Consider the following 17,257-nt stretch of genomic DNA (forward strand, 5'->3'; position numbering starts at 1 on the left):
ACTTCTAAAAGGCATTTGGTTGTGTTAAGCACTCTATATTGATCGAAGCTCTAAAAAACATTGGTTTGGACGGCAGAGATTTTCGAATAATTGCAAATTTATATTGGAATCAAACAACATCAGTTTTATTAGATGGTGTGGAATCACAGGCTCTTAATATTAAAAGAGGAGTACGGCAGGGATGCCTCTTGTCACCCCTGCTTTTCAACGTTTACTCCGAAAGAATTTTCATAAAAGCACTTTCTAAAAAACAAGAAGGAATACTTGTGAACGGTGAAATCATCAATAATTTGCGATATGCGGACGATACAGTACTCCTAGCTTCTAGTCAAGAAGATCTACAAACACTATTTGATAGTGTCGTTGAGAGTTGTAGGGAGGCAGGTCTGGATCTGAACATACAGAAAACCAAAATACTCGTAATAAGTAAACAACAGCATATAAAACCGTCTATATATGTAAATAATACCAAACTTGAGCAAGTTGATAAAATCGTTTACCTTGGACAGCAATTAAATTTTAACGCAGAAAGTCACAGCGAAATTAGATCTAGGATAGAGCAGGCTAGAGATTCTTTTAGAAGGATGTCCAAGGTGTTATGTAACAGAGACCTAAAATTGGCATTGAAGATCCGCCTACTTCGCTGCTACGTGTTCTCGGTCTTACTTTATGGTGTCGAGTCCTGGACTGTGAATAAAATCGATCTAAATCGCCTTGAGGCTTTAGAAATGTGGTGCTATAGAAGAATTTTAAAAGTTTCCTGGGTGGAGAAGATTCGAAACTCCACAATACTAGAACGTCTCAGCAAGACTACTGAGATCATAAAAAGCATCAAGCAGAGAAAGCTGGAGTACTTCGGACATGTAATGAGAGGTCCCAAATAAAGGTTGCTACAAAATATCATGCAAGGAAAAATAGCAGGCAAACGCAGTCCAGGACGAAGAAAAACCTCATGGCTGAAGAACTTGCGAGATCTGTATGGTGTTGATACAAGCATGCTATTTAGGGTGGCAGTGAATAAAATTAAGATAGCTATGATGGTAACCAACGTTCTGAAAGGACATGGTACATGAAGAAGAAAAGGGGATTGATGTTGATATGACCCAAGATAGAGAATGATGATGATGTTCAAAATGATGAATTTTTCTAAAATTACATACAGTTACCACAAAAGTATACTGCACATTCAAATACCCTATGCCAGGGGTGGCCAAGCTCCTTGATAGCCAGAGCCACTTTTCGTAAGTTAAAATTTTTCGCGAGCCGCAATTAAAAACGTATTTAAAAAGTATGTAAAGAAGGTATGTACAATGTTTTTTAACAGAACTTTTATTTATTGAAAACAGAAATAAAATTACCAAATATTTAAACTTAATTACATTTTTGTTTTCTTTATTCTTCTTCTCGTTGTCCTTATGTCCAATAAGAGAGTCGAACTTTGCTATCATCTATCACTTATCCATCTTTTACCCATTTCTTCCACTCATTCCGGCCTTCTTCCCATTTCCTTCACCTGTTGCGCTGTGTTGCGTCTCTTGGCTCCGATTTCCTGGATTTGTTCCATCCACCCCTTTCTAGGTCTGCTCCTTCTTCTTTTCCCCTGTCTCTTGGCATCTGCCACCTTCTTTACTAGTCTGTTCTCGTTCATTCCAGTTCTATGTCCAAACCAATTCAGGTTTCTTTTTTCAATTTTTTTTCTCTGTTGGCCCCTGTCTTAGCATGTTTCTAATGTTTTCGTTTCTTTCTCTGTTCAACATTTGTTTTCCTTCTTTTGATAGTTCTTTAAAATTTGGTGAATAATTTGTGGTAGCACTTCTCAGTAATTCTTTCAGATGCTGGTTAGTTAATACTGATATGTGTTAGGATTTCACGAATTTTAAAATGGAATTAAATGGCACATACAAGTACGTTGTTTCTAATATGGAAATAATTCGACAAGCATCCTTTTTTAATTTAGAGTATGTACTTGGATTTTGGTACAAATTTCCCAAATTCGGTAATCGGCGTCGACTTATAGTTTTATTTTCGAGCTTGATCTTCTTGCGTCTCTATTAATTTTAATTCACCAGGGCCTCGATTTTTGACTCTTTGCTTCGTTGTCGAACGTATTCGCTTCGTATACTAAACAGATACGAAGCGAATACGTTCGATAACGAAGCGAAGGGTCAAAAATCGAGGCCCTGATGTTGTTTGGGTCATATATTAGTAATACATACAAAAATTAAGTATGTATATATTTCAACAACAACAACAACAACAACAACAACGATGCAGAGGCACAAAAAACAACAATGGATGACTGATGAAATCCTGGAATTGATGGAGCAGAGAAGAAAACTGAAATATAACAAAACAGAATACAAAGAAAAACAGAAACTAATTAAACAAAAAATAAAGGTAGCTAAAGAAAAATGGATGGAGGATAAATGCAAGGAATTAGAAAAGTTGAATGAAAAACATGATACGTTTAATATGTTTAAAAAAGTTAGAGAAGTAGCTGGTCTTTATTATAAGAAAACTCCACATACTATAACCGATTCGTCGGGAAAAATGATAATAGATGAACACGAAATTCGAACTACCTGGTATAATTATATAAATGAACTGTATAATGATGATAGACCCGAAGAACTGGACACTTTAGATGAAGGTGAAGGACCAGAAATACTAAAATCAGAAATACAACATGCTATAAAATTGGCAAAAAACAAGAAAGCCGTTGGTCCCGACAACATACCTACAGAAATGTTAAAGCTCATAAATGAGGAAAACATTGGAATACTAGTCAAACTTTTAAATGATGTTTATTCGACTGGTGATATCCCTGAAGATTGGTTAAAGTCCGAATTCATAACCCTACCAAAAAAACAACGTCCGAAAAACTGTAGCGACTATAGAATGATAAGCCTTATGAGCTACACCTTGAAAATCTTTCTACGCATCATCCACAGTAGAATCAGAGATAAATGTGAAGAAGACCAGGATGAAACACAATTTGGCTTCAGAAATGGACTGGGAACCCGGGACGCACTCTTTGCACTAAATGTGTTATTGCAGAAATGCCGAGATCAAAGGAAAGACGTCTTTGCTGTATTTATTGACTATGAGAAGGCCTTTGATCGAGTACATCACAAATTAATTAAAATATTAAAGGATAAAGGAGTTGCTAGTCAAGATGTGCGAATCATAGAAAAATTATACTGGCGTCAAACAGCGACAGCTTGCATAAATGGAAAATCAACAGAAATATGCAAAATACAAAGAGGTGTCAGACAGGGTTGTATACTGTCCCCACTGTTGTTCAATTTGTATTCAGATAGAATATTTAAGGAAGCGCTGCATAATTTGGAATGGGGTGTGAAGGTTAATGGAATTCTGATAAACACAATCAGATATGCAGACGATACAGTTATTTTAAGTGATGATATGAATGGATTACAACACCTTTTAAATGCCATTGACACAGTGGGAAGAGAGTTTGGCCTAAATATAAACTGTTCAAAAACAAAATACATGGTATTTAGCCGTTTGGCCCATCAAGATTCACGTTTATATGTTGATGGTCATATAATTCAAAGAGTACCCAGTTCTAAATATCTTGGTTGCCATATTACTGAACAACTAGATCCAGATAAAGAGATAAAATGTAGAATCGAGATAGCCCGCACCACATTTTTAAAAATGAGGTCATTCTTCTGTAATGATACCTTGCAACTTCAACTTCGAAAGCGCATGATTAAATGCTACATTTGGTCAGTCCTCTTGTATGGTGTCGAAGCATGGACATTAAAAATATCCACCATTAACCGTTTGAAGGCCTTTGAAATGTGGCTGCACAGACGTATTCTGAAAATACCATGGACGGCTATGCTGACAAATGTGGCAGTCCTTAAGAGAGCAAATGCTACCCGCGAGCTGCTTGATAACATCAAATATAGAAAGATGGCCTATTTTGGACACGTAGTAAGGGGAGACCGGTATAATATTCTTCAACTTATTATGATGGGTAAAATCGAAGGACGCAGAGGAATTGGTAGAAAGCAGGCCTCTTGGTTGAAGAATATCCGGGAGTGGACAGGAATAAAGAAAGCAGAACACCTATTTAGAATAGCTCGAGACAGAGACAGTTTCGCCATGTTAATCGCCAACGTCAAGGGGACTTGATAGGGCACGTTAAGAAGAAGATATATTTCAAATGAATTCAGAAAAAAATTAAGAGACGATTTAAAATATTTTAAGTCTTGAAATAAATTTTGGACTTCGGTCAATATTCTTTCTAGCTTTTTTATTTACTCGTTAAATTTTTCTAGTTTAATATTGTAACAAATTTTTTTAAGTCGAGTAAAATGACTAAATATACAAATCGGTCTAGAGTGGGTTGATTACTGACTTTTATGTCGCGTCACTCTTAATATTCTTTCGCGCAGTTTTCGATTTGTTATATCACTCTTAGCTTGGATGGAAATGTAATTTGTTACAAAGTTGCATTTGGTCTTTCATATTTGTTGTCAGTAATTTAAAAGACATTCTGAAACACATATGGAACGATAATAATTTTTTTTAAATAATAACACAAAATTGAAAATAAGGATCTCGGGTACATTTATCGAGAGCCACAAGCAATTCTTCAAGAGCCGCATGTGGCTCGCGAGCCGCAGTTTGGCCACCCCTGCCCTATGCCATACTGAATATTGATCATAAGTACAACCGACCAGTAGTGTAGGAGAAGCCGGGGGATAAACTAAGAAATAATGAAAATATCCACAAGGAAAAGAAAAGGTTTTCCTGTAGTTGGCTGTATACCATCAATCACAAAATTGGAAAGAAATCCTTTGTAAAAGGTATAAAAATTTTTATTAAAAATCCCTTAAAAGGGCTACATCACAACAAAACGTTTTCGATTTTTATAAAAAATCATCATCAGTGTTCGATAAACTGGATGCTAGCTGAGCCACAAAAGAAAAATATCTGGGTAAAAAAATGAAAATATGTTAATTGCTGGTTGTAGACTGCATAATTCAGCTTCCATACTCAAACTTGCGAAAAATAAGTTGAGTTGTTAGTTTAACGACAAATACAGTGGGTTGTTCTAGTCGAGGTCCGGACAAATAATCCCCGGACAAATAATCCTGGACAAAAAATCCCTGGACAAAAAACCCCCTGACAAATTATCCCCGGACAAAAAATCCCCACAAAAAAAGAATGTGTGTGTACTTTGTACGCACGTAAGAAGTCATACTTCTATTTCATGATTTCAACGAATTCAATATAACAGTTTATTTATATTTTATTTAAATATTAAACTAATTTTAATACTTACTACTTTCCAAAATTTTTTATTAAAATATTACGAAAAATTAAAAAAATTAAAAAATAAAACACACGCAAACACATTGAAAAATGAAACCAAAGAAATTATTTCTGAACAATTGTTGAGAAAATTTTAACTAAATACGTATTTTATGACAAAAAAAATATAATAAATATACTTACAATCATAAAATGAATATAAGGGTAAATCTGCCAGTCTATACCTAAATTTTATATAGAGATGGTCACTTCAAAAAATCCCTTTTGTTTTAAAATTAACACGTACCTTTGCAATTGTGATAGAAATAGGATCTTTAAACGCGGCGCTATGCACGCTGTAAATTGTCGCACTCATAGAGCCATGTTTTTACAGCTATGTTGCCGCCGTAATTTTACTGCTACTTCTAGCGTCAATTTGTCGCTCGTGGAGCCGTTACGGGGTTGTAGCTCATTCCCCATTTCTTCCACGATTTTTGAAAAAACTCACACTCTTTTGTCATGTAAAATTTGAAGTTTTCAGCATGGAATTGGAATTAAAAATTTGGTAAAATTTCGAGAAAACTTTTAGAGAACTATTTGGCAGCAAATATTTCGTGGGAATTTTTTGTCCGGGATTTTTTGTGGGGATATTTTTTGACCAAAAAAATTTGTGAGGATTACTCGTCCGGGATTTTTTGTGGGGATTTTTTGTCCGGGGATTATTTATCCAGGGATTTTTTGTCCGGGGATCTTTTGTCCGGGGATTTTTGGTCCAGGGATAATTTGTTTTTAGTCTATATTTTGTCGTATTTTAATTACACAAGAATCAAACTTATTTGATTAAACTAACAGAATAAGCAACTGTCAAAACAATTTTAAAACGTTTAGTTGCTAGGTATAGCTTTCCACTTCATTCACATGTCTCGGTAGTTAAATTCTGCGTGGGGGGAGTTCAAAATAATCTAAACGTGATAGACGCAGGTTCAATTGCCAATGCAAATTTTTATTTTTTTATACATTTTATAATTGTAAGTATATTTATTATATTTTTTTTTTGTCATAAAATACGTATTTAGTTAAAATTTTCTCAACAATTGTTCAGAAATAATTTCTTTGGTTTCATTTTTAAATGTGTTGGCGTGTGTTTTATTCTTTTATTTTTTTAATTTTTCGTATTGTTTAATAAAAATTTTTGGAAAGTAGTAAGTATTAAAATTAGTTTAATATTTAAATAAAATATAAATAAACTGTTATATTGAATTTGTTGAGATCATATAACAGAAGTATAACTTCTTACGTGCGTACAAAGTACACACACATTCTTTTTTTGTGGGGATTTTTTGTCCGGGATTATTTGTCCGGGGATTATTTTTGTCCTAGCTTTGAGTAGTCTAGTTCCCATATTCACACTCTATGTCCACTATATTTTTATCGCCTAACTAACAACTTAGCTAATTTTTGACAGGTTTGAGTGTGGAAGCTGGATTATACAGTCTCATGGGTACATTCAGCAATTAACATTATTTTCATTATTTACTGCTTCATCCTCTGCCTTCTCCTGTACTACTGGTCGGTTGTACTTGTGGGCAATATTCAGTTTGGCATATAGTATTTGAATGTGCAGTTCACTTTTATAGTAGTACATTCTCTTCTAACGTAATTTAGTTTAGTGAATGATTATTTACTGTAATTCCATTTTACTTAATAAAGTACATAATTTTGGTTAACCCTTTAGAAATAAATATTCGAATAATACATCGTTGCAAAGGCAATTATAGGAGACCTTTCAAAAGACATATCTCATGACCTCCCCATGACATAGGTAATGTACGAATATATAGTAATTCATAGCCATTTAAAAACTAAAATCGACCTAATTTAAGAGTTTTTTAAAAAGTCGTCTGTTTCTGAAATATTGAATTTGTTCCATAATTTTGCATCATACTGTATAATATAACAAATGTACGTTAACAATTTTTCACCACAGAGTTGAGATAAATTTTGCTCTTTATCGTATTAAACTTTTATTTTTTGTCGTCCATTATTCACTGAATTTACTGTCGGATATTCTAGGATTGGTGCCACCTCTAACAGATTTATTGCAAGTTTAATGCCATGTGTTCTAAAACTCTGCGAAACTTCCGGTTTTAATATTAAGTGATTTTGCAGCTTGAGCCTCAATGATTTACTTCTCTGTGAAGGATTTGGCTAGAACACCATTGCTAAATTCTAACTGACGGCGACGTACACAAATTCTTGAATAACATGAAGTTACTTTTATTAACTTTATACTTCTATATTAGGTCTTAATGGGACTTCCACTCTGAAAATCGATTTTTAAAATATTTTAAAAATTAAAATTAAAATTAATAGACTTAGGGCCGGTTGTTCGAAAGCTAATCAACAATGATCATTATCAAACATTTAATTACTGTCACCAACTGTCATTGTCAACTTTGTTTGGGTTGCTGAAAGCATAATATGAAATTACTTAATCAATTATGTTAATAATTGTTATGTTAATTGATTAACTAATCTCATAATTTTAATCAATTATGTTTTCAGCAACCCAATAAAAGTTGACATTGACAGTTTTGGTGACAGTAATTAAATATTTGATAGTGATCATTGTTGATTAGCGTTCGAACAACCGGCCCTTAGGGCCGGTTGTTCGAACGCTAATCAAGAAGTTGATTATAATCAATCAGTTTATTGTAATCAATTTTCTTGATGGGAATCAAATTGAGACAAAGAAAATTAATGTAAAACACTAATCATTCATTGATTGTAGGTAAAGCAGTAATTAAAATGTAGCCGCAGCTCTTATATTATTAAAAATTGCTTATTATTATTATTGATTTGTAAGTAAAAACAAAAAGTTAACATCAGAAAGGGTTTAATTATAGTTTATTTTAAATTAAAACTAAAATAATAAAATAAATCAGTCCACATAACCTCAAAATGTGACATCTGTCAGAAGTACGCTTAATCAAATATAATTGTAATTAAATATTTGATAATGATCAGTGGATTCCATTTTTGATTAGCGGTCGAGCAACTGGCCCTAACAGTCGGGATAGGTAAATTTTGCTAATCATTTTAGGCACCGGGAGAGTCTATCTTGTTCACGGAACGTGAGTTATCACGTCCGTGGACAGTCACATCTGTAGTGAATAGTAGTGAAAGTCTGTTTTTGAACAATATACTAGAAATAACGAAATGAATTGTAAAAAACGATTCGTTTTTATGTTCTATTTTCTGTCCTAGATGTAAAACTAGATGGTCCAAGAGCTGTGAGACATTTTTGAGTAGGTATTTTAGGCAACCTGAAAATTTTTCAGGTGACTCTTCCATGATAGCCTAATACAAAAATGCCGGTCTGGCTGGAGGGTAGCGATTATTTTCCCCAAAAGTCCCCCCCAAATTTAAAAAAGGGTAAGAATTGTTATTACAAAAAATATCGTTGACGTTACTTTAAAGTAAATTTAAATATTCAACTATAAAGAAAATAAACAGGTCAGGCGATTTGCGAGAGATTTTAACTCTGCAAGATGCTTGTATGGGCGCCCCAGGATTATTTTTAGGGGATGCATCTGAACTTCAGAAGATTTCATCTGAATATGTACATACTATTAACGAGTATAAAATATACAACTATACATGCATAGCTATGTACATTCCTTCCGGACAGGGAGGTGCAATTTCTATTTTGACAGGGTATTTTTTAATATTAAAAATAAATATTCTAAAAAAGACAGGCTTTTTGATAAAATTTTCCAACTGCCAGGTGATCAAACAAATTACGCGTGCATGAAAAGCGCTATAGGTAAGCAGCAGTGTGAAAAAGAGCGTATACCGATAGCTGTGTGCTTCCTCTGTTGTAGCTGAGCGAGTCCGTTCGCTCGAGAAAAAACACGCGACCTGGCGCTACTCATGTTGTTGTGCCTCGAAACATCAGAGTAATTATTATAGATTATAGTTTTTTAAGTAACTTTTTCTTAATTAAAGGAAAATAATACGTACTATACAATAGATTTTGCAAATATGATAGAAAAAGACAAATTTATTATTATAAATATATAGGTAGAAACGTATAAAACTATAACCTAAATTAATTCTGTGTCCGAATCTTGTACTTCTTCTTTAAACTCCTCATCTGAGCTTAAATATTCATTCTCTTCTTCTTAGTCAGACTCCCCTCGAGACTCAGATTCCTCTTCTACATGATCTGTAAATAGTTGTAATATGTATTTAAAACTAATTAAAAATTAATTAGTGATTAATTAATTGAGTTGCTACGTATTCTCTGTCCTTTTATACGGAGTCGAAGCCTGGACAATCACGGGCGCATCTGAAGAAAGACTTGCCATGGTTGAGATGTGGTGCTATTGAATAATGAACAAAATATTATGGACACAACACGTAACAAACACGGAAACATTAAGAAAGATGAAAAAGGCAAAAGAAATACTCAACACTATGAAGGAAAGAAAAATGAGCTACTTTGGTCATATATGTACTAAGAAATGAAAAACGTGATGTGATTGGTTAGAAGGAAAAGTATTAAGTATTGGTTATATAAGTAAGAATACGTAGCAACTCAATTAATTAATCACTAATTAATGTTTAATTAATTCTAAATACATATTACAACTATTTACAGATCATGTAGCAGAGGAATCTGAGTCTCGAGGGGAGTCTGACGAAGAAGAAGAGAATGAATATTTAAGCTCAGATGAGAAGTTTGAAGAAGAAGTACAAGATTCGGACACCGAATTAATTTAGTTTATAGTTTTATACTTTTCTACGTATATATTTATAATAATTAATTTGTCTTTTCTATCATATTTGCAAAATCTATTGTATAGTACGTATTATTTTCTTTAATTAAGAAAAAGTTACTTAAAAAAATATAATATATAATAATTACTCTAACGTTTCGAGGCACAAAAACATGGGTATCTAACATGGGTATCATGGGTGATTTTTCTCGAGCGAACGGACTCGCTCAGCTACAACAGAGGACGCAAACAGCTATCGGTATACGCTCTTTCTCACATTGCTGCTTACCTATAGCGCTTTTCATTTATAGGGCTTTTCATCGATTGTCATTTGTTTCGAGCTTCTGTCGTATGTTGTATAATCTGTGTATATTAACATTATACACGGATTATACGAAATCTAACAGAAGCTCGAAACAAATCACTGTGAATGAAAAGCCCTATATGCACGCGTAATTTGTTTGATCACATGGCAGTTGGAAAATTTCACCAAAAAAACCTGTGTTTTTTAGAATATTTATTGTTAATATTAAAAAATACCCTGTGAAAATAACAATTGCACCTCCCTGTCCGGAAGAAATGTACATAGCTATGCATGTATGGTTGTATATTTTATACTCGTCAATAGTATTTACATATTCAGATGAAATCTTCTGAAGCTCAGATGCACCCCCTGAAAATAATCCTGGGGCGCCCATGCAAGTATCTTTCACAGTTAAAATCGCCCTCAAATCGCCTGGCCTGATTATTTTCTTTACATCTGAATATTTAAATTCACTTTAAAGTCACGTCAATGATATTTTTTGTTCAATTTTTACCCTATTTTTAACTTTGGGGGGATTTTTGGGGAAAATAACCGCTACCCTTCAGCCAGACCGTCATTTTTATATTAGGCTATCATGGAAGAGTCACCTGAAAAATTTTCAGGTTGCCTAAAATACCTACTCAAAAATGTCTCATAGCTCTTATGCTAAGATGTAAATTAGATTAGAATTAGACATCCTGAGATGTAAATTTAGTTGGATCAGCTACTAATTTATATAAATTTAAACTTTCTCACAAAATATTTGTCATATCCGTGGACCTTCTTAATAAACTTAAAAATTCGCGCACTTATTAAATTACCACAAACGTTTACCAGATAGCGAGGCAAGCATAAAACCAAACAAATTGTTAAAGGCATCAGTAAAGTTATTTCAACAGACATTTTGCGTATAAAGAGTGATTTGTTGGGTGAAATCTGAAAACCTTTTGTCACATCAATCTGTGAACCCTTAAAAAAGTAAGTGTAATTTTATATTTAGATTTAAGACCACACTATAACTACAAAAAGGATGAATAAAACAAGACAAAGACACTATGAAGAAAAGAAAATGGTATATGTTACTGCCAGGGCCGTAACTACCATTGGGGCAACCGGGGTAGCGCCCCGGGGCCCCCGGCCAAGAGGGCCCCCGTTTGGTTGGCCTTGCATAGATTGTAACGAGGTCAAATAAACTTTTTAAGTACTTTCAGTCAAGTTCTACTTCGAGTTGTCCGATTGTAATAAATAGGCACACGGCATATTAATTCTAACAACTTCAAAGATCGATTTTAACATGTTTCACCTGCACCATTATAAAAAATTTTGTCTCAAAATCTCTTCATAAAGTCATCTTATTTTCTGTGCTTTCAAACCACAAAGCAGCTCCGTATTTTAGATGGCTTATTATAATTTCTTTGCAGTCTTTGAAGTTCAGTATATGTTGGAATTTGTTTTTTAAGATTTTAATGAAAGGTGTCGGATATCGTTTTCTAAATTAAATCTCTGCCAAATTGAGTTCTGCTCTCATTAGAGCTGTATACAATTACTTTCTGACAGTCTCCTCCTTTTTGACATTATCCTATCTTCTTCAATTTTGCTTCCACTTTTTCCATATCGAGTTTTAACGCATTCTAGAATTTTCTTCCACTTTTTCAATTTCCTGTATCTTCTCAGCAATCTAGTTTACCTCTTACTGCATTTTCTCTAAATAAACCTTCATATCTTTCTTTCTTATCTTTCTTCAAACCTTTCGTTGGGAGGCACTGAAGTCCTCATACCAATCTGAAAGATGTTCCTCGAAAGTGACTTTAAAACCTCTCAATTCAACACGCTGGGCTGAAGATTTGATGCAGTCAATACATTGAAATACAGACATTGCGATGTTTTGAAGTGCCTTTCAAGTCTAGTTCTGACAAGTAACAAAATACCTGAAAGAGACGAAGCAGCACAACTGAAAAATAGAAAATAGAACCATTCAAATTTGTTTTTTCATTAGTTGTGCAAAATAAAATCCTTGAAATCCTCAACATAGTCTCGAAAACACTGCAAGCAAAATCTTTGGACCTTTTAACAGCTTACAGTTTTAGTCCAGAGAAATAAGGTTTTTCTCGTGACACTTCCCCCTCCAGGCCGAAACCAAATTTTTTGAGTAGTATGGACATCTATATTATTAACCTATATGTTTCCTGCAGCCGATTTTGATGATATACATAGTTATAAACAAATGAAGATCGAAAAACGGTAAATTATCGCTTTCTTCGTCTATTACCAAAAAGTTAAGCACTTTAAACAAATTTGAAAGTAAGAAACTCATAAATCGTATAAAAAACTTCAATATAGCATTCGCTGAATATGTCCATCCTTATTGGTTGCTTAGAAAATTGCAAAATAAATCATAAATATTGAGTTTTTATAAATATTCATAACTTAGGTAAAAATTAACTTAGAATCTTCTTATTACACGGAATGCCGAGGCTTCTTGTACTTAAATTATATTTTAAATTTCAAAGCAATTGGTCAAATAGTTTAAAAGTTATTTAATTTGTTTTTCCCAAATTAATTTTTTTTGCAACACTATAAGTCAGAAAATTATGAGGTTACAATAATACTTCGGACAGTTTATGAAAGAAGAACATTTATACTATTACCTTAATTAAAAATAAATGACAAAAAATAATTTTAAACACTGTAAAATTATTTTGCAAGAACATGTCGATTTTTTGCTTACTTATAAACAATTAGAATAACTTTTTAACCGTTACCCGTAGAAAAATTATTTTTTCATATTTAGAAAGACTGAATTTTTATACACATTTAGAAAGAAAAACAACTGTTCTAGGAGATTTAGGGACAAAGTTAGCCCCCCCATTTTTTTAATTCACATGTTTTTGCAAAATTATTTTGCAATATTTATAATTATTTTTTGTCATTTTTTTTAAATTAAATTAATACTGTAAATTTTCTTCTTTTATAAACTATCCAAAATATTACTGTCACTTCATCATTTTCTGACTTACAGTGTTGCAAAAAAAATTAATTTTGGATAAACAAATTAAATAACTTTTAAACTATTTGACCAATTGCTTTGAAATTTAGGGTCTAATTTAAGCACCATAAGTCTCAGCATTCCGTGTAATAAGAAGGTTCTAAGTTAATTTTTACATAAGTTATGAATATTTATAAAAACTCAAAATTTATGATTTATTTGGCAATTTTCTAAGTAACCAATAAGGATAGACATATTCAGCGAACGCCATATTGAAGTTTTTTATACGGTTTATGAGTTTATTACTCTCAAATTTGTTTAAAATGCCCAATTTTTTAGTAATAGACGAAAAAAGAGAAAATTTACCGTTTTTTGATCTTCATTTGTTTATAACTATGTATATCATCAAAATCGGCTGCAGGAAACATATAGGTTATTATTATAGATAACCATACTACTCGAAAAATTTGGTTTCAGCCTGGAGGGGGATGTGTCACCAACACGATATTTTTTTTCATTATTTCACTGAACTATTTACTTAAAGAGAGCCTCTTAAAACTATCTGAAATGAGAGAACAATTTGAAACTTTCTTTGAAGTGGCTTCAAATATGTGTCAACGTTGGGGAATACCATTAGGGTTCGCTCCAAAAAGAATGCAGAAGATGAAAAAATATTTCGATGAACTGTGCGAAGATAAAAGACTTGAAGATCCCAAATCATGCTTTAGAGTAACCGTGTTTTACTCAATGATCGACACATTATGATGCCATCAGCTAGACACTCGCTTTCAAGGAATGAAAGCAGTGTAAGATACGTACCGAATTGTTCAACCTGATTTTATTTACTTTAAATGCCAACGAACAAGACCTTCAAAACAAAGCAATCAACTTCGTAAAACGTTTTCCAGATGATTGCAGATGAAAGATTGAGGGTTTACCCTTCCTCTGGGGGCTAAACCCCGATACCCCCGGTAGGGGGCCCCCAGATCACGTTTGCCCCAGGGCCCCTAACACCGTAGTTACGGCCCTGGTTACTGCGACATTGTTTTTGGTTTTCTTTAGTCTCGGCAGTCCTTACTTTGTAAATTGTACAAAAAATCATACTTTCGTACTTATTCTGCTGTTCTCCCATAGTTAAACGTATAATAGTACATTATATACCGCGGGACTGAAGTAGTACATTTAATCCTGAAGGTAAAGTTTATGGCCCGACCGCAGGGAGGGCCATAATTTACCTGAAGGATTAAATGTACTTCAGTCGCAAGGTATATACGATACTTTTCGTACTTCCGGTATGATTTTATTAATTATTTCAATAATTTCAATCAGTTTTTTCTCTCTTCAACTCATTTAATAAACTGTCTTTAAAATAAGTTACCATAGTAACATTGCGTTGTGACAGTTATAATTTAGAAACATTGTCATTACTAGTGTCATTGTAAAGAAACATTGTTATTGATAATTATTGGTATCATGAGTGAAGAAGGTGTATCTGATATTGATAAAAGAGCAGCCGAAGTAGGTGAAGAATTGTTACCACCGAAATCTAGAAAACTATACGAGCAGCAGTACGATGCTTTTAAAAAGTGGTGCCGCTTAAAAAATGTGAGACAACCTACTGAAAATGCGCTGTTAGTCTACTTCGATGATAAATCAAAAGCGGTTTGTGCCTCAACTCTCTGGGCACATTACTCAATGCTGAAATCGGTTATTAACATTAGAGAAGATATTGATATAAGTAAATTTCCAAAATTATTAGCTTTTTTGAAGAGAAGAAATGAGGGATTTAAGCCAAAGAAGTCAAGAATTCTCACGTCTGAGCAGGTAGATCAGTTCTTACGGGAGGCTCCGGATGATAAATATTTAATGCTTAAGGTAAATTTGGAAATTTGTTTATATTCAGAAATTTTAAGAAATCAATTTTTTTGTAGGTTGCACTTATTTTGGGCGTTGCGGGAGCTTGTCGTGGAAAAGAGTTGGTTGATTTAGAAATCGACGATGTGAGAGATTTGGGCGATTCCTTCCTAATTGCGATTAGAAACACCAAAAATAAAATTGACCGAAATTTTGTGATCAAAAATTCAGAAAACAGTGCCATCAGTTTTGTGGCGATATTTCGGAAATATGTGGCATTGCGAAAGACAGGGACAACTCATTCAAAATTTTTTGTTCAATACATCAACAAAGAATGTACTACGCGAGTAGTAGGAAAAAACATGTTTGGTACAATTCCACGGCAAATAGCAGCTTTCTTGAAATTAGAAAATGCGACGTCTTATACGGGACATTGTTTTAGACGCACATCTGCGTCTTTGTTAGCTGATTCGGGAGCAACAATAGACGTGCTGAAGAGACATGGAGGATGGAAATCCTCCAACGTGGCCGAGGGATATATTGAATCGTCTATTAAAAATAAACAAAAAATTTCAGATAAAATATTTGGTCAAGTCGCCGATTCGTCCACTATAGTTATGCCACAGTCCTCATTCTCGCTTCCTGTTTCCGCAGGATCTTCGAAACAAACACCAGTTCAATATGAAAAGGACCTATCTGTTACTCGTCAGTTACCTGCTGCATTAACCCAGGAAAGACTGGTCAATATGACGAACTGTCACAATATTAATTTGAATATTAACGTTAATTACCATTCTAATTAATTATATTTTTCAATAAAATATCCCTTAAATTCGTTTGTTTGTGATTTAATCGTTCCGGGAGTTTCGTCAATATTTAATCCCGGAGGGATTAAATGTGACACTTTAGTACCTGTCACAAGGGAGTGAAGTTGTCACTTTAGGCCCGGAAGTACGAAAATATACTTAATAAATACGTAAACAAACTGGCGGCGGCGCGGCCTGGTGAATGTAACCTCGTCTTTATAATTTAACACCCTGTACCGCTCTGAAGAAATTCTGACCACGTTAAAAATTGAACACATGCGTTAAGACGTGTTAAATCGTGTTGTCGATCTCTGACGACACATCACAATAATATGTATAGATCTATTTAACATAACCTAATAGAAATTTCTATGACACGTGTTAATGCGTGTTAAAAATGTGTCCTTAGTCTACATGATGTCCATATTTATAGTAAAAGAGAACGCTACAACACAAAAGTGGTATCTATAATATCAAGACTAGGATAAAACTTAGTAGGCTAGTTTTATTTACCGATGAATCCGGATTTGCAGATTTGCAGATAAGATGGAGACGATCAAGAAATGTACATAGAGCATGCCCTGAAAGTCTGCACACACATATATTATGGTAAAATAATGGTCTGGGACAGAATAATTATTTTGATTCCAGTACTTACATAAACAGAATGAACAAATTTACCTAAAGTGGACATTTACAACTTAAAGGTCAACGTCTTTTTCAATGACGAAAGATTTACTATAAAAAAAATGAAAGTGAGTAATATAACTATCAGTTACTCACCATCTTCTGGCTCCTCTTCAATAACAGTATCATCAATGAGAGATTCCATATCCTCAGTCGTTTTAGTTTGTATAATCATCTTTCATTTTTTAACGTAATCCACAAATACTGATCACTGATCACATCAGTTTGCACCACTTAAATTTTATAAACATATTTATTTACAGTCAGTTAGAATTTTTAATATCACAGTATTTTAGATAGGTTTTTCCACTGAAAATAAAATAATATTTTTAAAAAAATCTAACATCGAAGTAAAAAACTCCTTAGTAGTAGGTATAACGTATTAAAAATCTTAAACATCCAAATTGGTCTAAGAGCTAGCAACGTTTTCGAGAAATCATTTTAAGACGGCTGATTATTTCATATATTGTTCCCTATGCTTCCTCGAACACCGTACCGGCCATCTGGCTGCTGATACAAGTTGCGTTCATTACTGCGCAGCACACCTGTA

General features: G+C 33.5%; 1 protein-coding gene across 3 annotated transcripts in view; it reads right to left on the reverse strand.

Moving 5' to 3' along the window:
* LOC114332298 (high affinity cAMP-specific and IBMX-insensitive 3',5'-cyclic phosphodiesterase 8) overlaps positions 1-17,257 on the reverse strand; it is a 1,526,162-nt gene that overhangs the window by 969,237 nt on the left and 539,668 nt on the right. The window contains exon 2 of one of the 3 annotated variants that reach the window (XM_050658209.1): positions 16,804-17,016. The exons of the other annotated variants lie outside the window; for them this stretch is intronic. Within the exon in view, the coding sequence (XP_050514166.1) occupies positions 16,804-16,882 (79 nt within the window). The 5' untranslated portion in view covers positions 16,883-17,016. The remainder of the gene's footprint in view (positions 1-16,803; positions 17,017-17,257) is intronic. 3 annotated transcript variants of the gene reach the window in all.

This window comes from Diabrotica virgifera, chromosome 8, assembly GCF_917563875.1.
Source record: "Diabrotica virgifera virgifera chromosome 8, PGI_DIABVI_V3a".
NCBI lineage: Eukaryota > Metazoa > Arthropoda > Insecta > Coleoptera > Chrysomelidae > Diabrotica > Diabrotica virgifera.